This window comes from Capricornis sumatraensis, chromosome 2 (assembly GCF_032405125.1).
Source record: "Capricornis sumatraensis isolate serow.1 chromosome 2, serow.2, whole genome shotgun sequence".
NCBI lineage: Eukaryota > Metazoa > Chordata > Mammalia > Artiodactyla > Bovidae > Capricornis > Capricornis sumatraensis.
In genome coordinates this window covers 202,421,774-202,448,069 of record NC_091070.1, presented here as the reverse complement: position 1 = coordinate 202,448,069, position 26,296 = coordinate 202,421,774, and the positions used below count along the sequence as shown (strand labels likewise).

The 26,296-nt window shown below is 50.0% G+C and overlaps 1 protein-coding gene across 3 annotated transcripts in view; it reads right to left on the bottom strand.

Annotated features, from left to right (window-relative positions):
- Nucleotides 1-26,296, bottom strand: part of ERI3 (ERI1 exoribonuclease family member 3) — a 132,367-nt gene that overhangs the window by 45,377 nt on the left and 60,694 nt on the right. For all 3 annotated transcript variants that reach the window (XM_068964874.1, XM_068964876.1, XM_068964875.1), the window contains one exon: nucleotides 13,693-13,765. In XM_068964874.1, coding sequence (XP_068820975.1) covers nucleotides 13,693-13,765 — 73 coding nt within the window. The remainder of the gene's footprint in view (nucleotides 1-13,692; nucleotides 13,766-26,296) is intronic.

The following is a 26,296-nucleotide window of genomic DNA, read 5'->3' as shown; positions in this document are numbered from 1 at the left end:
TGTGACTTTGAGCAAACTTCTTAATGTCTCTGAGTCTCTATTTCAGCACCCACAAAACAGGGACAATGGCCCGGTCTTGGGGAGGAGCTGTGAGGACTACATGTATGAAGCGCGTGGAGCACAGAGCCTGGCTCCAGCTGGGACTCTATTACTGACACTGACAGAGGTGACCACACCTGCCTTTCCAGAGTGGACTGCCTCCTGCGTTCAGGAAGTCTCTGTGCCCTTTTCTCCCCTTTTTTGTAAGTCCTCCCAGTTTCCAGGGTCCAAAGCAGCAACAACGACAACACAAGAAGGAAGGAAGCAAAGAAAAAAGAATGAACCTGTGAGAAGGCGGAGTAACTAAGGGTGCCCTTGGCTTCTCAGACTTCACACTGAACTCTGATGAGCCCACCTCTTCCACAGTATCTATGCCTCTACAAGCCTCCTGACATCCCCTCTGCTCACCTCACCAGGTGGTCAGAGAAGCAGCAGACCTGGTCCCTTCCCTCAAGTGGCTTACCGTCCTGCACAGGGACAGACCAAACCACACACACCAACCAAGAGGCATGGACTAGCCCCTGTCCGAGGGTGAGAGTACAGGCTCTGCAGTCTGGATGCCAAGGTTCAAATCCAGTCTCCAACACACCCAGGACAGCTCCCCACTCTCCCCTACTCCAGAGTGGGCTGGGAATTCACTTCCTCAAAGACACAAAAGAAAGACAAAGGAGGCTCTGGGTGGGACCAGGACCGAGACGCTGCGTCATTTGACAGGACACTGACTCTGAGCAGCAGCCAGCCAGAGGCACACAGAGCAGGGGCAGGCCTCAGGGTGGAGACCTGCCATGGAGGGCACTGCAGGCCACCCCCAGCTGGAGGTCGACTTGTAGCAGCTGCAGGGGAACCTCACAGAGGAAGGAAGGATCCTGGCTGCCCTGAGCTGACTCCTCTCCCTTCCCCCTCATGGCCACACCCACCAGGGATGCAGAGCAAGGCAGGCTGGCTCCCTGGCGGAGGCTCTGCCGGGCTGCCTAACCCCACGCCGAGTACCAGCACTCTTCTAGAATCTTGACAAACAGCACCTAATTGATTCTTCACTCTGTAATTTCCTACGTGTTACCGTAAGGATTCTGGGGTCTTCTGGCCAAGCAGTCTCAGACTGTTCACAGCCAATAATGCGACAAAGCCTAGTGGCCTCTTTCCCTCTCTGCCATCCAGGCCCACAGGCTCTTTTCCCTCACCTGCACGTAAACACGGCAGCTTCCTGGAGCAACTGCCCCACTGTTAGAAGGCAGCTGAGGCTGGCTCCACCCCAGACCACGGGAAATGGTTCCTTCCTGTGCTCACTTGCTTTCTCCTCCACTAAAAGGCATACACACAGCTGGCCCACATCGTAGCTTAAAAATTGAAAACTACTGTTTGTAGTTCCCAAGTGCAGCAAGCTCCTTCCCTCCAGGCCTCTGCTCACATGGCTCCCATTTGACTCCTGAAAATTCTTGTGTCTTCCAAGGCTCACCTCGAGTCTCCTCAGTGAAGCTTGGCTGACTGCCTCTCCCACACCCCAGGGGAAACATCGGTTTGCACTGGAGACAACAGGGCAAATCAGTTTTGAGCGTGGTCCCTGGAGTAGACTGCCTAGATTCAGGTGCATAACTCCATCACTCGTTGGCTGCTGAATCTCGTGGAAGTTACTTAACTCCTGTAACTCAGTTTCCTCATCTGGAAATTGGCTAATAGCACTTATCTCAGAGCTGTTTGAGGACTCAGTGAATTTATAAAAAGCATTTAGAGTGGCACCTATTTGTTATTATTAATTAACTCTACAAGTGAGGAAAGCAAGGACTGAGAAGGTAAATAGCTTGTCCAAGGTCACAGCACAGCGAGGTGGCAGAGCCGGGAACTGCCCGAAGGTGAATGTGACTCTGTGCCCATGAACAGCCAGGCACGCTGGTGGCGGCTAGAATCCAGGACATGAGATGACAGATTCTGTTCCTTGGTGTCAGCTGAGGGTAAGTCAGTCTGAGGATGGCATTCGGCTCCTCCTCCCTGGGCTCACTTGAATTTTGCTGGAGGAACCCCTCTTTCCTAGCTCCTGCCCACAAAGGCTTATACGTCTACCTTGAACTCCTGTCTCTTTGGCCCTCATGGCCTAGCTGCCTCATCTCTGGTGCTCTGTGTGAGGGCAAGGGAGGAACAGAGGCGCATGCTATCACTTCATGCCCAGGACAACTCTCGGACTGGGTACTGTTCTTGTTGCTTTACAGAGGATGATACTGAGGCTGAAAGAAACGAAGTGACTTTCCTAAAATCTCACAGCTAGTAAGCGGGCAGAATCAAGATTCTAAACCACGCCTACTGGACTGCAGTCTGCGTGTCGGATACTGGTATCTTTTATAGTCAGAGAGGTTAAGGAACTTGCCCCAGATCACACAGCTGGTTGGCGGTAGTATCATCTGGTTTGAGCCAGACTCACCTGGCTCTGAATCTCTTTCTCTTGCACCAGTGGTCTCTGGTCTGAGCCACATGCACAGGGCCCAGTGTACCCATCAAGTATCACCTGAACACTAAGTGAAGGCTAAGTGTCAGCTACGGCCATACCATTTGTCTAGGATGATGCAGCTAGCATTGTAATTAAGAAAATACAAGCTCCTTTAAAAGCCAACCAAATTCACTGCAGCTTTTTTCATTATGCAATTTTATCACCATACACCCAATATTAGTTCCACCAGATGTTCAAGGCCAAAAGCAATGTCCTGTGAAGTTTTTTAACATTACTAAGAGCCCCATGTGCTCTGTCTGCCTACCTCCCTAAGAGCTCTCCAAAACCACACTTAGTACTTTTCTCAGGTACTTTCCTGATTCTCAGTCACAAACTCACAATACAGAAGTAGCTTTTGTGTGGAAGAACTGTCTAAAGGTCATTAACATAAACAGGAGGCACAGTCCTTGCCAGGTCTTGAGTCCCATGAGTATTAAGAAGTAGTGTAGTCTCCAGCAAAGAGGACCCAAGTCCTGAGCTAGGGAGGGAGGGAAGGAAGGAAGGACGGAAGGACGGAAGGACAGACGGACGGACGGACGGACGGACAGAGTCAGGGAAGTGAGCTTCTGCCTTTCCTATCCTGGCCTGCAACTCCTTCCCTTGCCCATCTGCCAAGGAGACATGGTGGGGAAAAGACCAACACCTACGTGGGTTCTAATCCTAGCTTTCCGTCTTCCTGGCTGTGTGCCTTTAGGCGAATTACTTAACTTCTCCATCAGGGATATCTGGCAGAGGACTGGGCATCTGGACTCTGGAGCTCGTTAGTCTGGTGTTAATATTCAGTGTGGGTTCAATGAGTGCTTGTTGATACCTAGTGTGTACCAGGCCCAGTGCTGAGCACTGGACATACAGAGATGGGTGGAAAGTAGGCCTCGAGGAGCTCATAGTCTAGTAGAAAAGACAAACATGTAAGCAGATGATTACAAGATCATGTGATATACTCATTACCAAGTGCTGAAGCCCTACAGAGAAGGAGGTGATTAACTATGTCTACCAGAATCGGTGAAAGTGAAAGAGGAGACTGAAAAAGTCGGCTTAAAACTCAACATTCAGAAAACTAAGATCATGGCATCTGGTCCCATCACCTCATGGCAAATAGATGGGGAAACAGTGGAAACAGTGGCTGACTTTATTTTCTTTGGCTCCAAAATCACTGCAGATGGTGACTGCAGCCATGAAATTAAAAGACACGTGCTCCTTGGAAGAAAAGCTATAACCAACCTAGACAGCATATTAAAAAGCAGAGATGTTACTTTGCCAACAAAGGTCTGTCTAGTCAAAGCTATGGTTTTTCCAGTAGTCATCTACAGATGTGAGAGTTGGATTATAAAGAAAGCTGAGTGCCAAAGAACTGATGCTTTGATCTGTGGTGTTGGAGAAGACTCTTGAGAGTCCCTTGGACTGCAAGAAGATCCAACCAGTCCATTCTGAAGGAAATCGGTCCTGAATATTCATTGGAAGGACTGACGCTGAAGCTGAAACTCCAATACTTTGGCCACCTGATGTGAAGAACTGACTCATTGGAAAAGACCCTGATCCTGGGAAAGACTGAAGGCAGGAGGAGATGGGGATAACAGAGGATGAGATGATTGGATGGCATCACCAACTCGACAGACATGAGTTTGAGCAAGCTCCAGGAGTCGGTGATGGACAGGGAAGCCTGGCGTGCTGTAGTCCATGGGGTTGCAAAGAGTTGGACACGACTGAGCAACTGAACTGAACCAGAATTGGGGTAGCATCAGAGAAGGTTTCACAGAAGAGGGTTTTGAAGGATAAACAGGAGTTTTTCCAAAACTCTAAAAGGGAAAAGGAATGTAAGCAAAGGGAACAGAATGAGCAAAGGGAAGTGAAAGTGTCCTGCCTACTGGAAGAGCGGCGAGAAGTCTGCTGTGGCTGGAATGCTAGAGGACAGGAGCTATGAAGACAGGGATGCTGCCATGAGCTGCATCTGCCAGGCCTTGGGTACCATGCTCAGGAGGAGGGAGGGGCCTCCCATACCTACCCTCTTGGCTCGGGTGCTCTTCCTGTCAAAACACGCACACTGCAATCGCACCCTTTCCTGGGTCTTTGATTTAAGAGTTCCTCTCCTGGCCCTGACAGTAAGGCATTTCTGTCCCACAGATTATAACTCACTCTGGGCTATTATTCAGCTCCCCAGCCTTGGCCCTGCTGCAGTTAGTCCAAACATAATATCCTTCATGCATATATTATCTGTCTCCCTATTATCTGGAATCATTCCGGAATTAAATTTCAGTCCTGCAATATTGGCTTCAGGAGCGGCGCGCTTTATGGGCTAGTCAAAGGTTAGAATACCAATCAAAATAACAGTGCCGATGCAGCGAGACATTTTAATATTCCAAAACCCGGTAATTGTAAAAGGACATAATATTTTTTCCCTGATTACCCCAAAGGCAACACATGTTAACAAGGCGAAGGAAGGAGTGAAAGAAATTTCAGAGTTCAGACAGCTGTTAAGACATATTTAAAGGAAAAGCCCAGGCAGGGCACTACGCCATGGGGGCAGGGAGATGCGAAGAAAGAAGACAGCCTCTCCAGCTCCAGCTGCCCCGACTCCAAACACAGCACTGGTTCCTCTGCCACCTTTGGGCTTCATCTCAAGAGCTCATTCCCAAGGGGTGATGTCACAGGGGATGGGATGAAAGGAGTAAAGCTCAGGACGTGGATTCTTGAGGCCCAGGTTCCAGTTTCAGCTCTTCAATCCAAAGCCTCCAGCCTCCAAGCTGACTCCTCCCAGGGTTTCAGCTTCGAACACCGTGGCAAACGCTCCAGGCTGCTCTCCCACTTGGCCTCTCCTTGTCCCTGCCTGTGCCCCTGCCTCTCCCATACTTCTACCAGGTGCTTTGTGTCCTGTTCTCGCTGCTAGAGGCCTTCATCTACCTGGCCGCAGAGCTAGTTCCCCTTAAGACAGTGGCCTATGTGACGCTGTCAACACCCCACAGACAGTACTCTGTACTCCGGATGACGCTGAAGACCTGGGCCACAGCCCCTACCTTTCTGGTCCTGACACTGAGTGGTCCAGAAGCATCCATCTCAGTGTGAGCCTTCCTCCTTCCAAAATAGAACAAAACAAACACCTGGCAGGGCCCCTACATCTTCGCACCTCTCTTGGTTTCTGTTTTTGTTTTGTTACTGTTTTTTCCAAATCACTCCAATAAGGGGTTCTGCAGCAAGCACCAGGTGGCCACCACTGTATAGAGAATCCCAGACTCTGTCAGCCTGCCTATCACTGGAGCAGCTCTCTCCCCACAGCACCAGAAAAGTGACCTGACCGGCAGAGTTCCAGACCCTTTCAGTCCTGACGGCTTCCCGGCTAGCTCAGCCCACTCACTGGAGCCTCCAATCTGCACCATCCCGACTTGCTGACCTGCCTATGGCCCCCAGCGAAGAACTTCATTAAGGCCGAGAATTTATTCCTCCATAAGCCCTTAATTTATTACTGCACTGATTGGGACTCTGAATGCTCCAAGGTCAGGAAAAGTCGTACTCAATCGTAGACACCAACCCTCCCTTCAGCAGTTTCTCCTGCTGTCCACTCCCAGAGGAGAGGGGAGAAAGAAAGGCTTCGTGCAGGGACCCAAGGAGGTCTCCTCTCCCTCTTTCAGAGCTGGTCCCAACCCCATCCCCTTCAGGGCACCCAGCAATTGTGGCAGGGTGTATGGCACAGATGGCAGAGGCAAAGTGGAGCAGCAATCTTCACAACCTGCTTCATCTGAGTCTGTCAAATTCTAGGTGACCTCCAACCCTACAACTTCTCAGCAGGACTGTCTGAGCCCTGTCTGCCAGGACTGACTCAGAATCCTCCTAAGGCTGCCTGCCGGCTTCCCCAAAAGCCCATCAAAACAGGCCCAGGCAACAGAGGGAATTCCAGACCATTTGTGAATGTATATGCATACACTTGCATGGCGTGGTCTGACCATACATGAAGTGCTTATTGTGCAGGCATGCACTTATATACATTTATACCTGTGTCCTGCAGTGAATATACACATATTATGTATGCATATGTACATATACACATATTCACATCCTTTGGGACCTACCCATTTCTTGATCTCTTATTTACAATAACATTCTCCTCCACCTAATCTTGGCCACCCACCCCTTTGGACGCAACTTGGAGCCTGCCAGCACCTAGAAGCGCCCCGTCTCTGAAATCACTGATTCAGATATGCCGCTTTCCAACCACAGTCTCTTATTCTTCCATCTGGCATGCTCCACTATGCTGGTTTTTACCTGTCCCTCATCTTCTTGGGACCCATCTACTTTTTCCATATCTGCCAGGTCCCCTGCTGTCTTCTCTTCCTTCAACATCCAGCTTAAACCCCACAGTCCATCCTGGCAACCACTGTCTTGACAATATCTTCAACTGTTGCTTTCATCACACCCCTTGGGAATCTCTCTCCTGTGGATGAATCTAAATGTCTGCTTTCTGCATGTGCACAGCCAGGCAGCTGAGCTCTGCTAAAGAAAAGCCACACAGCTGAGCAGAGAGGTTCTGTTGTGAATTAGTGTCACCAACATCAACTGGACCCTCAACACTGCCTATAAATCCTACTGAACCTCTCAAGTAAAGCTCACACTGCTATTCTTTACTGAAACTATAGCAATCCTTTTCAACTTTCTGCCAACCTTCCCAGCCCTCCCCTAGTCATTATTAGCAAACAACTGATCTATTTCACAAAGAAACGCAAAAGCCATTAGAGGGAAACTGCCTCTTGTCATCACCAAATCCACAAGCCTACTTGCACCTGTCTGCACTTCTCCTCCCCCGTCCCAGTGGAAGAGCAGCCTTCCCCCTGAAGACAGTCAGTGTCAAGCGACTGCGCTTTCCATCCCTTCTCCTGTCACCTTCTTAGAGACCTCCCTCACCCCTATATTTCAACCTTTCTTCTCTAATACACAAACGAGAACATACATCTTCCACCTTAAAACACAAAACTTGCCTCGATTCCACAGCTGCCCCACCACAGCTCTTACCCTCCCTCCCTCCTTCAAAGCCACATTTCTGAAAAAGTTCAAATTTCTCTTATCTCATTTACTCCCCAATGTGCTCCAGCTTTGACCCATCCCTATCATGCCATCAAGAGGGTTCACCAGGGTCGCCAAGGTCCTTGAGCCCAGGTCTGGCACTTGTATTTCAGTCTTTACATCATGTGGCCCCTCTGAACTGACCAATCCTTTTTTCCCAGAAGATACTCTTTTTCTTTGGTTTCTGTGGCCTCACCCTCTCCTGACCTACCTCCTCTTCTGCCATCCTTCCACTGTCTTTTTTCGCTCTGTTTATTCTCTTCGGCACAGGTGCAGGCAAAGCTAACTTTGAGTTCTAACTTGGTCACGTACCAAACTGAGACGCTGAGCAGGTTTCGTCATCACTCTGTGCCTCAGTTTTCTCAACCTTAAAATGCAAGAAATGACAGTAACTACCGTACAGAGTTGTGAGAATTAGATAATGTAGGTACGTGAGCACAACACTGTCCAACACAGACATAACGTGAGCTCTATAAGCACGCTAGGGATTCAATGCCCAGCCCAAGTGAAAAAACAAATGAAATTAATTGTAAGAATGTATTTTATTTAACTTGGTATATCCAAAGATTATCATTTCAATATGGACTCAGCATAAAAAATTATTAAAGAAGTATTTTGTATTTTCTCATACCAAGTGTGTAATTTACACTAACAACACATCTCAATTGAGATGCTAAATCTTCATCAGAAATACTTCAGCTGTATTTAGATTTTAAACAATTAACAGTTGAAAATACAGATTTACCAATCCAATTCTAAACATACTTAAAAGTTTCTCTTGAAAGTTTTCAACTTATGTTTAGTTAAAATTAAATAAAATTTAAAATTCGTTCACCAATCCTATTAGCTACACTTCAAGTATTTGATTGCTATAGGTGACTGCTGCTGCTGCTGCTGCTAAGTCGCTCCAGTCGTGTGCGACTCTGTGTGACCCCAGAGACGGCAGCCCACCAGGCTCCCGTCCCTGGGATTCTCCAGGCAAGAACACTGGAGTGGGTTGCCATTTCCTCCTCCAGTGGCAACTATACTGGACACTGCCAGGTCTAGCACACAAAACACAACCATTAATTAAGAAATATTATTACTACTAGTGACCACTCCCCCTCTGCCTCTAGTTCTGACGCTCCCTCCTATATGTATCAAACATTGATATTTCCCAGTCTTCTGTACTAGGCTCTCTTTTCTTCTCATCTTAATCACTCCATTCCATGGCTTCAATTATCACTCACACACCAATAATGCCCCCAAATCTGCATCTCTTATCCAGATCTTATCCCTGAGTCCCAGGACTATATATTCAAATACCTTCTCAAAAGCTTCACCAGAATGCCTCAATGGCATCTAACTCAATGTGTCCCACACTGAATTCGCCTTCTCTTCCAATGCCTACACTTCTTCTTCCATTATCTCGGTAAATTCGTTCCAATTCTCCCAGTTGCTCAAATCATAACCCTTGGAGTCATGATGGTTTCCTCCTTCATCCTCAACCCTCACAGCCAATCGGTCACCATCTCCCATCTATTTTACAGTCGGTTCTGCTGGAACACTCATTTTGAAAGAGCAAGCTTGTTCCAGTGCAACTGGAGTATCAGGGGACGATTCAGCAGGACACACACTGTGCATTGATGTGAGGCTCTGTCCATAAACAATATGAGATCAACACAGGAAGCTACACCCAGCTGAACAGAGCTGTGCAAGAACGTACAAAATGCACACATCCCAAACACATACCAGCTACCTGGACCACCACTTGTGCTACAAGCCACATCCATCTGGTTACCATCTCTGGTTTCAGAGAACTCTCGTTCCGCCACTTCATAGTAACTCACAAGCTGCAACCCTTCTCAAGCTCATTTCCAAGTAAACTTCAAGTTTCTTCAAGGTAAAAATGCCATAGTTATTGTAGTATTTGTGTATTTCTTAATCATTTAATGCATGTAAAGTCATACTACTCATAGTTTTTATTTTATTACATTTTTAAAAATTAGATTCCCATCTCTTTTCATGTGCCACTGATGAAGTTTGTAAGGACTGTGCTCCTAACCCCACTCTTACTGCATAGCTTTCCACAGCATGGTGATCTACAGGGAGGTGTATGCTCCACCACAGGAGAACCGACTGTACCATTTAATAGTCCAGACTCAGTCCATTTCTCTACATTTCCACTGCTGTCACTTCAATCCCAGTAACTATCATTTTTCACCTGAACTAAGCAATGGTCTAATTCCATGGTTCTCAAGTAGGTACGGTACCTCCCCACTCCAACTTCGTCCAGGCCACTGGAAATGTATGTTTGTTTGGGGTGGGGGGTGGCACTCTCCTGGCATCTAACAAACAGGGGCTGGGGATGCTACAAGCTCAACCATGCTGCCCACACAATGATTTGCCCATCCCAACACGCCAGCTACAGCTCTATTACTGGTCCCCTGTCTCTACCAGCTCTCTCTACACTGCAGCCTGAGAGGTCTTTTTTTTTTTTTCAAAACGCAAATCAGATGACGCCTCTCCTATCTTCAATCGTGTCCCCTCACCCTAAGGACAAACAAAGATCAAAACCTAAAGTCTGGTCTACAAGGTGCTGCCTCCCCTCTAGTTTCAGTTCAGGTCAGCCTTCTCTCTTCCCCACATTCATGTGCTTCAGACAGTCATTTGTCCAGCAAATAATGACTACACATCTACAGTGTGCCAGGGACTATCCAGAGTGACAAGGACGGAAGAGGGAACACAAGAGACAAACATTCTCTACCCTCATGGAGCTCACATTCTAACTCCATGAAGCTGCCAGGCTTCTCTTCACCCAAAGCCTTGCCATATATGGTCTCCTTTGCTCAGTCGATTTCTGCTCATCCCCCAGGTCTCAGCTTAGGCCCCCTTCCTCCCCCTTATCCCACTAAGTCAGGTGATATTATCCTATGATATCCTGTCATATCCCTTGTGATATGATCCTATGACTCTGAACTTCTTGGTATTATAACACAACTGAAATTGTTTATTTAACATACATATTTTCTGTTATATCGCCAGGGCCCAGCAACAGTATCTGGAACACAAAAGGCACTCAAGAATATTCTGCTTATTTATGCAGATGTGTATGTTTATATATGTGCATGTGCCTTTACAGGTTATGAATATGTATATATAAACACATTTGTACATGTTTTCATGTTTCTGCAGGTGAATAGGTATATACACATGTATTCAAGTATGGATACATGCATACAGTGTTGGGTACCTGAGTGTATTCATTCACATGAGTACACATGAGTACACATGCGCATGTGTGTATACACTCTTCTGGCCCCTCAGTGACAGCTCTGACCTCCTGGAGGACGCTAGAAGCAGGGCCCTAAGTCCTCTCTAAGCTGACAGTTCAATAAGAGCATAGATCATTCAATGACATTCCAAATGTCAGCAAACACTAGTTCGCTCCTCTCTGCTACAGGGAAAGTAAGTGGAGGCGGAAGAAGTGGAGACTTGGCCCTGGAAGAGTTGCCCTTCCCTGAGACCACCCATGCCACCTACGGACAGGAGAGGGCAGCTGAAAGACCACATTCTGCCTCTGCTCAGACCAGAGGCCTTAGTCAAGTGCGGACAGAGACGTCAGTCCCAGTTGCTTGCTCACTCAGCAGGTCTAGGGGGACAAGCAGGCCCGGAGCCTCCCCATTCTTTTCATGGGGCAGAGCCCTCCTGGGGCACTGAGGAGAGGAAAGGAAGGGAAGGGGGCAGGACAAAGTAAGGTCAAGGATGGGAGAGAAGCCCAGACAGCCAGGGCCTGGGTCCCATGCGGGGAAAGAGGAGTGAGGCTTTTACATGGTATTCCCACAACCCTGGCAATGGCCTCTCTGGCTTAGCTTTTCTCATTGCTCTTTTTAAGGGTGCAGAAATCCCTGCGCAACCTGCACATGTCATGCAGTATAAAGGTCAGAAAGATCGCCATGTGCCTGGACCTCCAGGGTCCTGCAGCTTCCCTGTCTTGAATGGCTGATGAGGACTACAGTTGGATCACCTCAAGCACAGCTACAACACAGTGTGGCTGGAGAGCAGAAAGGAAGGGGTGAGACCCCTGGTTTTTCTTAGACCTACGTGGTCTACCTCCCAGGAGGCGATCACAGAGTCCTCCGTTTCCCCTAGTACCCATTTCCCCTTCTACAACTCAGCACAGTCTGGCAGAGAACCAAGCTGAATAGGCTCAGCACAGCTTCCTCCACTGCCAGCAGCACCAAGGTAGTCCCGAGTGGCAATGTTATCACACGGGTCGGCTGGTTTCCTGCCTCTCTGCCAAGGAACCTAGAGGCAGGGAGCTATCCATACACCACAAAGTCTAGTGAACTTCACAGAGCAATTGTTCATGGTCAGCGCCCGCCTCGCCTGGCCGGCCCTTCACATTGCATTTGCAGAGACCAGCAAGCAGCCTCAGATGCACTCTGACAGCTGGCACGCCGTCTCTTCCAGGCACACGGGCCTTGCCACACCCGCACGCATAGCCCTGCCAAGGCCCGCGTGAGAGGCCCTCTCTGGAGCCAGCTCTCAAGGATCAGTCAGCCAGCTAGCAATTGCTCACTGGGCATACACTCTGCACCTAGCCTTGATCTGGCCAGCGGGGACACAGAGAGGACCTAGGCTCAGTCTCTGCGCTTTGGAGGGACACGCCTGCAAGGAAACACATGGACTCAAAGATCACGGATATCCAGAGTGTTAAAGCCTTAAGGCAAAAGATCAACTTCTGAGCTTCTCAGCTCAGGTAAGACCTGAGCTGAATCATCAAGGAGAGGGAATATGCCTGATGAAGATGACTGGGGGTGCTTCAGACGGAGAGAAGGCCTCACGCCAAGGCCCAAAAGCAGGACAGAGCCTGGCCTCCTCAGCCCCAGCTGGGAGGCAGTAGGAAGCTATTGTTCAGCTGCAACCAGATCAGCAGGAGAGGTGGGGAGGGGTCAAAACACAGACAAGCCAGAGGGCAAAGGACGAGCACACCAGAGGACAGCCAAGGAGTGCACACACACCGCCACAGAGAGCAGCTGCCCCGGGACCTGCAGAACAAAGCCCAGGGTGGCTGTCTTCCACGGCTCCTCCAAATGCTCGCTTGCCTCCAGCACCCCCACACAGCAAAGAATGCTGCTCCCCCTAAGCACAAGTCCCCTCTTCCCAGATCCCGCCTTCCGAGAATGCCCAGTTCAAGACCCTAATCCTTACAATACCAGAGGGCCTGGCCCTCTAAGATCTCTCCTTCTCTGAGCACTCCTCTCCCCCCACCCCCAGGGAATCACTGTTCTGACTCCTGGTGTATTCTCCCTCCTCTGAGCTTCCTGGGAGTCACTGAGCTGGCTAATGGCACAGGTTCCTGGGGCTGCCCCTGGTCTGTTACCCTTCCATCAGAGGGATTCATGGGAGTAAAGTCTCCTGAGTGGCCTGGGCCTCCCACAGCCAGGATCCTAAGACAGCAGGGAGTCTATTCCTACACCTCCCTTCTTCTGCTTACGTAGGAAGTACAGCACACACTAGGAAAAGTATAGCTTTCTGAGTGATTCATTCTCTGCCAGGGCCCACTTTCCTAGCTGCACGGGGTCCCTCCTGGCCCACAGCCTCAGCGCCCACTCCCCATGTGCTTGGGGCTAGGTGAGTGCCAGCCTCCTCCCCCACGCCCAAAGGGAAGTGGGTACTAGTGTTCACAGGCTCGGCTAGGGGTAGATAGAACCAGAGCCAGCCTGGGCCAACTCCACCTCACCACCAGAAGGAGATGCCAGTGCCAGTCAGGAGGGTCAGAGGTCACACTCATGATCACTCCTGGCACTTCCCTCCGAGAGGAATGCAGCTCAGCCCAGAGCGGGAACTCTGAGCAAGAACCGGAAACTCCCCTTCATCGGGACTTCTCTGCACATCTAGGAGACACCAAGGAGGATGGTGTCAAACTCCACCCAGCAGCCTGGTCCCTTAAGCAGCTCCCCACTCTCAGAAATAACCACAACCTTCCATATTAGATAGGGAGGAGGAAAGAGTATTGAAGAAAGAAAAGAAAAGAGAACAACAAGATGGAAAGAACAGAAATGAGAAAAGAAAGCAAAAGGGATGGCGTCTGAGGCACAGGAGAACCCGAGGACACGTGGAGAGGGGCTCAGATACAGTACCTTTTTCAGGTTAATCCACTGCTTGAAGTAATCTGCTACTGGCAAACCCAAGTACTGGCACTGTCCTGGGAGCCTGAAGAAAGAGATGGGGGAGAGAACAAGTTGAGCAACCCATGTCGCAGGTACGGAGTCTTAAGACAGGAAATTAAACAGAGTCTATAAGTCAGACCCCCAAAAGGCTAACAACCCACCAACCATGGGTCCTACCCCACCCAAGAAAGGCACCCCACCTTCAGCACCCTGGACACCAGGCTCCAGCTGCAGTCTTCAGATCCAAATGTGAGAACCTGGAGACTCTATTCAAAATAATATCAGACACACTGCTTTCTGATGGCCTACGATATTGCTAAGGTTCTTACTTACATTTTCACATTAATTCAGGGTGATGCTGGGAGGTGGTAGATCTGTACACTTTATAGATGAGAAAACAAGAGTCAGAGAGGCTACCCAAGTCCCCACAGCTAAAACACGACAGTGTCAAGAGCTGAACCCAGGTCTGTCTCCTGCAAGAGCTTGTGTTCTTTCCAGTGCAACAGGATGTGGCCATTTTGTTACAGAGACAGGAGGAGACAGGAAAAAGAGCACATGATTTAGAGACAGCTGGGCAGGGCCTTTGCCTCACATTTAAGTCTCTAACAATAAGCTTTCAGTGATAGAGAGGAGAGAGATAAAAAGATGTCAGAATGTAAATCGAGAGTCTGTTCTTGATTTTTCTCTAAATTATAATTTATAAACTCTCCCCTTCTAGCTGATGATGCCATTTTGCCTACACAAATCCATTCAAACAAATACTTATTAAACACTGATGTTTAATAAGAGTTAGGCACTCAGGACTCAAAAAGTAAAACTTAACTCCTGCGCATGAGGGACTCACAGTCTGTTCAGCAGAATGAACAGTAAAAGAAATAGATTACAAGCCTTAAGTTAAAGCACTGGGGTACATGGAAGGATGGAAGAAGATACAATATCAGCTGGGGAAGATCACAGTTTTCTTGCTAAGAAGAGCTTGGCCACAGGCAATAGAGAGCCTCTGAAGAGTTGTGATTTACAAAGATAGTTCCGGGGGCAACAAAAACAACACATTACAAAAGCCAAGTAGTAGCCAGGAGACTAGACAGTAGCCATAGAGACAGTGAGCAAGCAACAGAAAAAAAGAGATGGAAAGGAAATCTTGGTGAGCGAATGAGAGAAAGTGGTAGAACCCAATCCAGAGGCAAGTGGCTAGACCAGCTTTGTGCTTTTGTGCTTCTTACTGAGACAAAGTTAGGGACACAGAGAGCATATGTGACAATGCAGACGAGACCAACCAGCATTTAGTAGTTTCATTACTGTTTTTAAATTCTCTTCATACAGTATCTCCCTAGACAAGGCATCATCCCACGGCCTTCCCTCTACTAGCCCACCGGATGGAGGCATGAGTTTGGGAATGCGAATTGAGGTATGCCTGACGCCTGCTAAGCACTCAATATGTTGAGTTTGAGAGCCCTAGGAGACATTTGGCAGTGGAATGATGTCTAAGAGGCAGATGGATATCCAGTTTTGAAGAGAGATCTGGCCTGGAGATACAAACTGCTGAATCACTCGTGTAACTTAAGTAAAATTAAAGCCACGAGAGAAGACAAGATTACCCAGGAAGACTATGGAATGAGAGGAGCAAGAGCGCCCAGGTTAATGTCTCACAAAGCTCAGTCAGTGAAGAGTCCGCCTGTAATGCAGGAGACCCCGGTTCGATTCCTGGGTCAGGAAGATCCACTGGAGAAAGGATAAGCTACCCACTCCAGTATTCTTCCCTTGTGGCTCAGCTGGTAAAGAATCTGCCTGCAATGTGGGAGACCTGGGTTCAACCCCTGGATTGGGAAGATTCCCCAGAGAAGGGAAAGGCCACCCACTCTAGTATTCTGGCCTGGAGAATCCCACGGACTGTATAGTCCATGGGGTCACAAAGAGTCAGACACAACTAAGTGACTTTCACCAATGACAATGACCACCAAGCTTTGCTGAGCTAAAATGAAATGAGGCCACCTGTACCAGTCAACACTAGAGACAAGGAACTCACTACTACACACAGCAGTCAGCTCTAATTGTGGGCTCCTCCAGTTAACAGAACATCCTTCCTTAATGCTAAACTTTAATCTGTCTTTTGTAATTTCCACCCACAAGTCTGAGGCATGTCTTTAGAAACTACAGAGAATGAGACTTCCATCTCTTCCTTGCAGAACCTCTCAAGACGCGCCAGCCTAGGGAGCTTCCTTCCAAGTTCCCTTCTCCAGGTCACATAGCCTCAGCTCCTTCGAGATAACGTGTCATGAGGCAGGACTCACCCAATCCACCTCCATGCCCAGAGGGCAAGGCTCCTCGTATCAGAGAGCCAAGGTAACACATGCTCTTTGGACCCTATGTCACATCACCTGGGGCCTCCCCGGTGTCTCAGATGGTAAAGAATCCACCTGCAATGCAAGAGACCTGGGTTCAATCCCTGGGTCAGGAAGATCCCCTAGAGAAGGGAACAGCAACCCACTCCAGTATTCCTCGGTGGCTTCCCTGGTGGCTCAGACGGCAAAAGCATCTTCCTACAATGTGGGAGACCCAGGTTCAATTCCTGGGTTGGGAGGATGTCCTGGAGAAGGAAACAGCAACCCACTCCAGTGTTCTTGCCTGGAAATTCCCATGGACGGTGGAACCTGGTTATGGTCTACAGACTACAGACCATGGGGTCACAAAGAGTTGGACACGACTGAGCGACTTCACTTTCACTTTCCAATATTCCTGCCTGGAGAATTCCACGGACAGAGAAGGCTAGCGGGCTACAGTCTGTAGGGTCACAAAGAGTCAGACATGACTGAGTGACTATACTTCAGACTTCAGATCACCTGTGGTCAACCTAAAGGATGATGAAAGCTTACTCTTTCTGGAATAATTGATTTTTGAGCCTAAAAAGCAAGTCATTAATGTCAAATGCCATAAAGCAGTCAAGTAAGAGAGAGATGAGAATAACCCAATGAATTTGGCATCAGTGGGCTGGTAGGGACAGAAGGCAGCAGGTGACGTGTTGAAGAGTGAGTAGAAATAAACTGGACCCAAAAAATAAAAAAAAGAAATAAACTGGAGATCACAAGCAGAAACTCCCTCTTGAGGAGGTTTGGCAACAAGAATCCACTTGAAATGACTGTTTCTACCCTAGAAAGTGTTAGGGCAGTCAACCTTCCCTCCATTGCTCTTCAACCGTTTGACAGACACTAGCTTTTTCTGCTTTATTGACTATGCTGAAGCCTTTGACTGTGTGGATCACAATAAACTGTGGAAAATTCTGAAAGAGATGGGAATACCAGACCACCTGACCTGCCTCTTGAGAAACCTTTATGCAGGTCAGGAAGCAACAGTTAGACCTGGACATGGAACAACAGACTGGTTCCAAACAGGAAAAGGAGTACGTCAAGCTGTATATTGTCACCCTGCTTATTTAACTTATATGCAGAGTACATCATGAGAAACACTGGGCTGGAAGAAGCACAAGCTGGAATCAAGATTGTCAGGACAAATAGCAATAATCTCAGATATGCAGATGACACCATCCTTATGGCAGAAAGGGATGAGGAACTAAAAAGCCTCTTGATGAAAGTAAAAGAGGAGAATGAACAAGTTGGCTTAAAGCTCAACATTCAGAAAACGAAGATCATGGCATCTGGTCCCATCACTTCATGGGAAATAGATGGGGAAACAGTAGAAACAGTGTCAGACTTTATTTTTGGGGGCTCCAAAATCACTATAGATGGTGATTGCAGCCATGAAATTAAAAGACGTTTACTCCTTGGAAGGAAAGTTATGACCAACCTAGATAGCATATTCAAAAGCAGAGATATTACTTCGCCAACAAAGGTCCATCTAGTCAAGGCTATAGTATTTCCCCTGGTCATGTATGGATGTGAGAGTTGGACTGTGAAGAAAGCTGAGCACCAAAGAATTGGTGGTTTTGAACTGTGGTGTTGGAGAAGACTCTTGAGAGTCCCTTGGACTACAAGGAGATCCGACCAGTCCATCCTAAAGGAGACCAGTCCTAGGTGTTCATTGGAAGGACTGATCCTGAGGCTGAAACTCCGGTACTCTGGCCACCTCACGCAAAGAGTTGACTCACTGGAAAAGATCCTGATGCTGGGAGGGATTGGGGACAGGAGGAGAAGGGGATGACAGAGGATGAGATGGCTGGATGGCATCACCGACTCGATGGACGTGAGTTTGAGTGAACTCCAGGAGTTGGTGATGGACAGGGAGTCCTGGCATGCTGCAGTTCATGGGGTCGCAAAGAGTCGGACACGACTGAGAGACTGAACTGAACTGAACTGAAGTGGGAGTCAATGTCTGTGTTTTAGGCTGCTAGTAGAATAAGCACTTACTTTTCTAAGACCTGAAATACCTTACCATGGGGAAGGTTCCTCTCCACACCCAGATGATACAGTGACACTAACTACAACCAGTCAGTTTCCTGGGAGGGAAAGTCTGGCTGAGACCAAGAGGATGAAGGGGTATCCAGGCAGGACATCTCCATGTGGGAACCAATGACCAAGATTATGAGGAAATGAGGCAAGATTCTGAAAGACAAAAGGTAGCTTTAGGAACTAGAATGTGGTTGCCTAAGACACAGAACTGTAATATTTGGGAAATTTTCTCATTCCCTTCAATTTTTCTTTCATGTTCCTTATCCTTGGTGTTTATGAAAATGCTTGCTCAGGTCAGCTACTTTTAAAACATCACATGTAAGGCCTGTGAGTGAAGGGGGCACCAGAAGCAGCAGAATCTGCAAAGGAGCACATCAGGGGACTGGCCGGGAAAAGGCAAAGGTCCGGGGTCACCTATCACGCTCCCCAGGCACCCTCTGGTTCATTTAGTTGACCCAGGCCAGGAGTGCTCCTGGCTGTGGCTGGCCATGGGAGAGGAAGGGCTCCCCCTTCAGCAGGATTTCAAGGGCAGATGTCAGCTGTCGGCTGTCAGACAGAAAGTGTCCTCTACCCAGGCAGGAAGTGTCTCACGGGATCCTGCCTGGTTCTCTTGAAGGAGGACAGACTAGACAGACTGTCAGGCTGAAGACACAGCTTCAGATATGGTTCGGCAGCATCTGGAGTGCTGCCTGGGCTCCTTGTCTGACTGAAGCAGAGAGCGGCGGGACCATCACCCTCACTCGGGGCTTGTACAGTCATTTGTGGGTATACCTGCCATTTGTAGACTCACAGGCATTCCAGTTGTCGAGTCCTCCAGCTGATGGAAGGTCCTAGCTCTGTGACTTCAAGACGCAAGCAGTACGCCTGCTACAGGTGTGGCAGGACCCAGGCCTGTCTTCACAAGAAACACAGAGCTATATGCCAGAACTTGAACTCCCAGGTGCCTATGGGAAGAGAGCTAGCTACACATCTCTATGACAGAACCCTAGCCCAGCTCAGAGAGCACCAAGAGAAACCCCATGAGGAAGGGTAGGTTACAGTAGTTGTCATCCCTTCATAAAAGAGGAAACTGATGCCCAGAGAAGAAAAAGGATTTGCTTGATCAGACAAGAAGCCAAGGGTAGAACCAGAAATGGGATCTAAGCCTTCTGACTACACAAGGCATCAGTCATGTAGATGCAGTCTTTACAAGTCCCTAGGAAGGCAAGGTCTGGGTTTCACAGGGGCAGGTAGCACAATGGTTGGTGCTCAAGGTCACTGCTGGGTCCACAGTTCTTAGGAGCATAAGGCTACTGTCAGAGGGTACTAGTGGGCACGTGGTGCCACTAATTTGGAAAAGAAAAAGGTGAAAGTGCCCCTGGCACAAAGGGCCTGAATGCTGTGAGTTTCTACCAGACACTGATCCCAGGAAAAGAGCCACTGGCAGTGGGCCCTGGACTAGCCTACGGGCATGAACGTGCAGGCAGGTTTACGGTGCCCAGGCCTCCATGCAGCTGGGATCCCTGGGCACAGAGCTCCTCAACTGCCCAAACATCATCTGGCCATGCTTATTACTGCTGCCCAATGAAATTTTATGCACCAAGTCCACAGGTGTGATTTCCCCTTCTTTATGAGGGTCGGAATGACATCACTGATGGCCAATAGAAAAGAGCCAATTATGTCCAGGCCATAAAAAGGAATGGGAATTTTTTTTCAACCAAATCAAAACTTCCTTCAGCCTCATGAATGCAAGGGGCCCTCTTTAAGGAAGCCCCCCACCCCAGTCCTGCCTGCGGGCTCTAAAAGGGATATGATTGCTTTCCAAATACTATGGGGCCTAAGGGCCAGAGAGGGGCTCTGCCTTTGGTGTTTACCATGGGGCTCGTCTCTTATCACACTGGCCGCCTAGGGTCATCAGAACAGACCATGAAACCTTCCCCTCTGAGGCCTGACTGGCTCCCTGCTACTCCATCCAGGGGGAAGTCAGAAAAGATGGGGTACTCCTCAAGTTCCCTTACTACTTCGGCTAAGTAACAGAATGCAAAGAAAGCCCTCTTCTACTTAGAAAGAAGAGTATGGGAGGAATAAGGGTATAAGAAACAGCCCCCTCAATAAGCATATAGCACAGAGCAAAGGGAGCCCCACCACCTGCAGCCCTGCGCTAGGGCTAGGCCTAGACAGCCCTGATGGCAAACAGGTGTGACCAGCTCGGCGCCAGCCAAGGCAGGGGACTGGCTCATTAAGGGAACGCCACCCTCGCTAATGGGTAAACGCGGGATGAAGCCATTGTTAGCAAGAGCTCAGCTTTGAAGACTGGGTGACACAGAGCTGGGGGGCTCTGCTGGAACTGCTTGGCCTCAGCAGAGGGGGCCAGCGGCATCCATGGAGGTCTGACAAAGAGACTGGCAGACACCAAGAGCCAGGAGCAGCCAGAGAGCAGGCACCAGTGCTGGCAGAGATCCTGGACACTCTTCCTTCTGGGTTTCTTTCTCTGCAAGTTTAGGGACGTGCAGGTCACTCTCAAGCCTTTAAAGGGAGGAAGTCAGCTGAATCTAACGGCTATGTTTGGCCCCTCTCTGCTTCTCTGGAAAGGCTGTGGGACCCAGATCTCGGAGTGATGTAGGCTGTCATTTTTTGTACCCAAGAGCACATTGTTGCTCACCTGCAAGGGCAAACTATTTTGTTCCATCTGATATGCAGAAAAGGGGGCATGTGGAGCTGCAGAGGCGAACAGCTGGGAGAAAGGCCCTGTCTTCTTTAAAGTCATCTCAGAGCACAGAGGCACGGAAGGCAAGCCTGGGGAAAGCGGAAGCGGCACACGCAGCCGACCGGTCAGAGAGGGAGCTCCTGTTGAGGGATCACCTATGAGGGGTGTGGGGCTTGTTTCCATGAGGGGCTCTACTCTTGCTCATTCTGATGCAAATCTTCCCACAGATGCTGTCACTGGCCGTCCTGCACCTCGGAACGCATTTCCTAGGCTTGTCTCCAAGTCCCACCGAGGCTGAGCCTCAGGAAAGGTCCCCTTCCCCCGGGCCCCAGTCTGCAAGTCCTAGTCAGAGCCCCACAGTCAGCACGACATGCGTCTGCATCCAGCTCAGGCAGGCTACCAGAGCCCAGGCAGCACTTTACTGGGGATGCAGCTCTTTGTCTCTCCTGTTCCCATTTCCCCACCCAGAGGAGATAAACAGACCCCGGGTGATAAACGGCCCACCTTTCATGATCACTTTTCCTCAAGTTGAGGAGAGTAGCTGGTGATGGATGGGTTAGAATTTGGTTATCAGGAAGGGCTGTCAGCCAGAGGTGCCTATCTCCTCCCCCACTACACAGGGCATCATTATGCTGTGGCATCAAGGTAAAATATGAGCAGGGGGAGAGAAGGAAGCAAGGAAGGCTGGGCTTCCTTCCCTGTGTGGGGAGGCCGGCTTCCCACAGAGCCAGCCGAGCTACAGTGAGAGCAGGCATGGGGCTGGGACCTTAGTTATCTGCCCATGACACCTTTTATCTCTGCACAAATTGGTCCTTCCGCCCCCACTGCATCCTCTTAGACAAACAGAGGCAGGCACAATGTGGCACCACTGCAATCACGTAGCAATTTAACCCGAATTAGTGAGAGGGTCAAACCAGGAAATAAGGGTTTCTCATTTCAACAGGTTCCTTAGTCTCTGCTCAGAACCACCACGCTACAGGAAGGAGGGGGGAGAGAAAGGAGACTCATAATTGAATTCACTCACTTGGCCTCTGCTGATGTATAAAAAATTAATGCTCGAGCCTCGTACTTATCAAAGCCGGCCAGTCTCCATCTCACCTGCGAGACACACCATGGTAGAAGACACAGCCCAGTCACTCCCGGCCAGGCAAGGACAGGAAGGGAGAGGAAAGCAATGCCTTGCACCAGCAACGCCTACTAGAAATCTAGGCTAATGTGTGGGGTGTGGGGGAAGGAGAGGGGCAGCGAGGGTATAGGAGGTGAGCACATCAAAGACGATCCTGGACAGTTCAAGAACACACTTCAGGGCTTCCCTGGTGGCTCAATGGCAAAGAATCCGCCTGCCAATGGCAGGAGACATAGGTTCGATCCCTAGTCTGGGAAGATTCCACACGCCGTGGAGCAACTAAGGCCGTGCGCCACAGCTACCGAGCCTGCATTCTAGCGTCAGGAACCACAACCACCGAAGCCCAAGAACCCTACAGCCCGCGCTTCGCAACAGGAGAAAGCGCTGCAGTGAGAAGCCTGCACGCCGCCCCTGCTCACCACAACGAAAGACAAGCCCGCACGGCAGTGAAGACCCGGCAAAAGCAAAACTAACTAATTAGACAAAACAGAGTACACTTCAGTCCACAGAGAGAAAAGACATTCTGGCTCCACCCTCCACCAGGAGACAGCCAGTAACCCCTCTCTGTCTGTCTGTCTCTCTCACTCACACACACAAACACATACACCCAGCTCTGTGCTGAAAGTTATCACTGCCTCTCCCCGTCCACCCCCACACACACCTATGCTGAAAGTGAGAAAGCCAATGGGTGTACACACACACACACAGAGCTGTGCTGAAAGTTAGTAACCGCCCCCCACCTCTCTCTCTCTCTCTCACACACACACACACACACACACACACACAGAGCTGTGCTGAAAGTTAGTAACCGCCCCCCACCTCTCTCTCTCTCTCTCTCTCACACACACACACACACACACACAGAGCTGTGCTGAAAGTTAGTAACCCCCCACCCCTCTCTCTCACACACACAGAGCTGTGCTGAAAGTGAGAAAGCCAACATGAGTGTACACACACACACGCACGCACGCACAGCTGTGCTGAAAGTGAGGAGGCCAACAGGAGTACTGACAGCATTGACAAGGCTGAAAAAGCAGGGAGTGGAGAAGTCACCTCTGCTCCCCAATCACTTCCCCCACTGCAGACCCTGGAGCTAGAAGGGCCCCTGATGGGGGAAAGGACGAGGTCTGTGGTTCTGCCGCACTAGGAGAAAACTTGGTCAAGTGACCATGTGTCCCCGGGCAAGTTATATCACCTCCATGACCTGCTCTGTGAAGGTTAAAGGAGCCAGCCAAGGGAAACATTTCATAAATAAGCACTTACAGAAGGGATCCCGGCTGTAAGGAGGTCAGCTGAGACCAAACCTGCAACTGCCTTTGGAGACGCTTCCAAGCCGCCTGCATTGAGAAGACAGTGCCTTGGTCAGGAAAAGGCTCTTGGAGAAGCTTTCCGGGGATGACAGTCAGGGAAATCCAAAACCACACAACAGCTGCCAGAATGAATTCCAAGAAGCTTGGGGATGAGGGGAGGACTTGTGGACAAGAAGGCACCTTGGTACTCACTCTCCAAATCTAAAAATTCAGCATGCACATAGGAGGCAGCAAATGCCAAGGCTCCAGTTTACACACAAAGTGGGAGAACTTTCTACTTCAATTGAAACCATATATTTACAAGTATCACTGAGATCCAGGACCCTCAGGGGGCAGGGGCCAAGCCACCGTGATTCCTAGAGAGGCAGAGCTTTCAGGACCACCTAGGAGATAACCAGAGGATGAATCTAAGGATCACTCCAGGAGAGACTACTGCGAAAAGGCCGTATCATTTCCGGGGATGGGAGGGCAATGCTGGGGAGCACTTACAAATATTCAGCTTCAATCCCCTCTGCTCTCTCTCTCACACACACAAACACACACTCACTCACTCTCACTCTCTCTCTCTCTCTCTCTCTCTCTCCCCCGTCCCTCCACTCTTCTCTGCCTGCCCACAGCCCTGGGAGGATGCACTGCCGACTTCTCGGCCCCCTTGGCCCCCACACTTGCCCCCATCCTCTGGGACGGCTGCAGGTTACAATTCCAACCACAGGCTTCAGAAAGATGATACACTTGCCAGAGCCTGCAAAGGGTCAGGAGAGAGTACTGTTTGAAATACCAGCGTGACAGCTGGCTCCTTGTCTGTCTCTTCCTCCCCCACCCCCCTCCCCAAACTTGTCATGGTACAAGAAGTCTATAAGCAGCCCATCAGCTTTAAATATCAGTGTGCGTGAAGCAGGAGCACGGGAGCGAGGGAGCGGGAAGCAGACAGCGTGCCTCTGTCGCCACTGCCTGTCAGGGAACACTAATGAATTTCACCACCAGCAGCCATGCCTTAGATGGGGGTGGGGGTGGGGTGGGGAGTTTTCTAGGGAGAACTCTCACAGTATTAAAACGTCTCTTCCCAAAGCCCTGTGAATAAACGCCACTGCAGAACCGAGAACTATGCCTGCCACTACGACTCAGGGCAAAGGAGGGAGAGGGCTTGGGTCGAGCCCTGAGGTCTTCCCAAAGAGAAAGGGGAGTGCAAGTGTGAGGCTGGAGCAAGACAGCTGAGCCCCCCAACAGGAGGTGACCGCCATCAACCGTATTCATCTCTTAACGGCCTTGGGATGCTTGGCTGAGAGGACTAGGAGGACAAGAAGAAAAGCCTCAGGCAGGGAGAGAGTACCAGTCGGCCAGACTCACTCCCTCCCTGCTCCAACTTCCTAGCAACTTCAGCCAGCTCACTTCACTTGAGCCCAGAAGCAAGGGCTCCTAGATCGTTCCAGATCTAGGGGAGGTGGGGTGAGGAAACCAGAGTACCAGTCAGTTCCAAGAGGAAGCTACTTCCGCCACGGATGTTACGAGCCAGAGCTTATTATGCTCTCCATTTTACAGATGAGGAATGGAGGCGGAAGGAGTAATGTGACTTTTCCAAGATCCTACAACTAGCAGGCAGTGGAGTCAACACTCAAACCCAGGTCTCTTTCACTTCTAAAGGCCCTGCTCTTTCCACAGTACCACCACCTCTCTGAGGAGGGGCTGACCACTCACCGGCTCCTGAGTGCCCTCAACTGCCAGGCCCTGCCCTGCCCCTCCACTCCCTCCCCTAGAGACACATGCTCCTCTGGCTGGCATGGGCCACAGCTGCCATGCAGCACACGGCAGGGCCCCGGGCCAGGGTGAACCCAGCCTGACAGAGCAAGCCCTGGGCATGAGCCAGGCCATCACCTGGGAGTCTCCACGACTCAGAGGGCATGGCTGCAGGCAGGAGCCTTCCCTCGGGTGCCCTCCGTACAGCTCTGATCAGCAGTGTCTGATCTGGCAATGACCTGCTGTGCAGGGGGCAAATGACATTTAATTTCCTCTCGGTTTCCCTATGGTACAGACTAAAGGCCGTCACCTGCGTCTGGGTCTGGCAGCACAGCTGGAAGTGTTCCCAGACATGCTGCTCTGGAGAGTTCCCAAACAGAAACCAGAACACAGGCGGGTGCAGAGGGACGCCCCATAGGCCAAGCTGCCCATCCTCCCAGAGAAAACCAACCTCGAATCCCCACAGGCCAGCAGATGTTCCAAAAGGTTCTGTATGTGTGTGGTGCGCCTCCCTGCGCCACGGCTTTCCAGCCCACTTGCCACCTATCTCTAGTCCCATTTCTCCCTCGTGGAGCCCATATAAACAACCACACACAGCACACAAGAGCCACAAACACCCTGTGGAACATATAACATGCGCCTACCCAGTGCCACAAATACGCCACGAAATCAAATACTGTGAATCTCGCCAGCCCCTCTCCAGTGAAAGGATAAGACAGGCACGTCTCCAGAGCCTCTCCTGCTGCTGTTCTTCCAGGAAAAGGGCACCGTCCCCGCCTGTGTGGCTGTGAGAAGTGCTGGAGTGGCTGCCAGGACTTGGGCAGGTGGAATGGCAGAGGCCCCAGTAGGCAGCAGGGAGTGGGGTTGGGGGAGGAGGGTGGGCAGGTGCTGGGAGGTTTCCAGCGCACTCTGGTCAGTGTCTCGGATGGTGAGCTCTTTGCTTTTTTGGCTCAGGCACTCTGTAGGGGTTTGAGCAGTCTCAAAGATACCTCACTCATCCCCCACTAGAGTCTCCATCTGGCCTATGGCCATCTTGACCCTTTGCCTGGGCCCTTGGCCCTTTGCCTGGCCTACAATGCCCTCTGGAGGCTCCACAGAGAGCATCCTGCAAGCACTCGGGATGCGGCAGGCAGCCTGACCTCTGCTTCAAGGACACAGCTGTTCCCCACACCCCGCTGATCTCCTCTGCCCTGAGCCCGGCTCCCCCGACTCCTTCAGAATGTGTAACCTAGCCTACAGAGTCACACTTCTGGTGGGCATTTTCAACTGTGCTCCATGGAGCTCTAGCATTCTAGGAGGGACATGGAGCTACTTT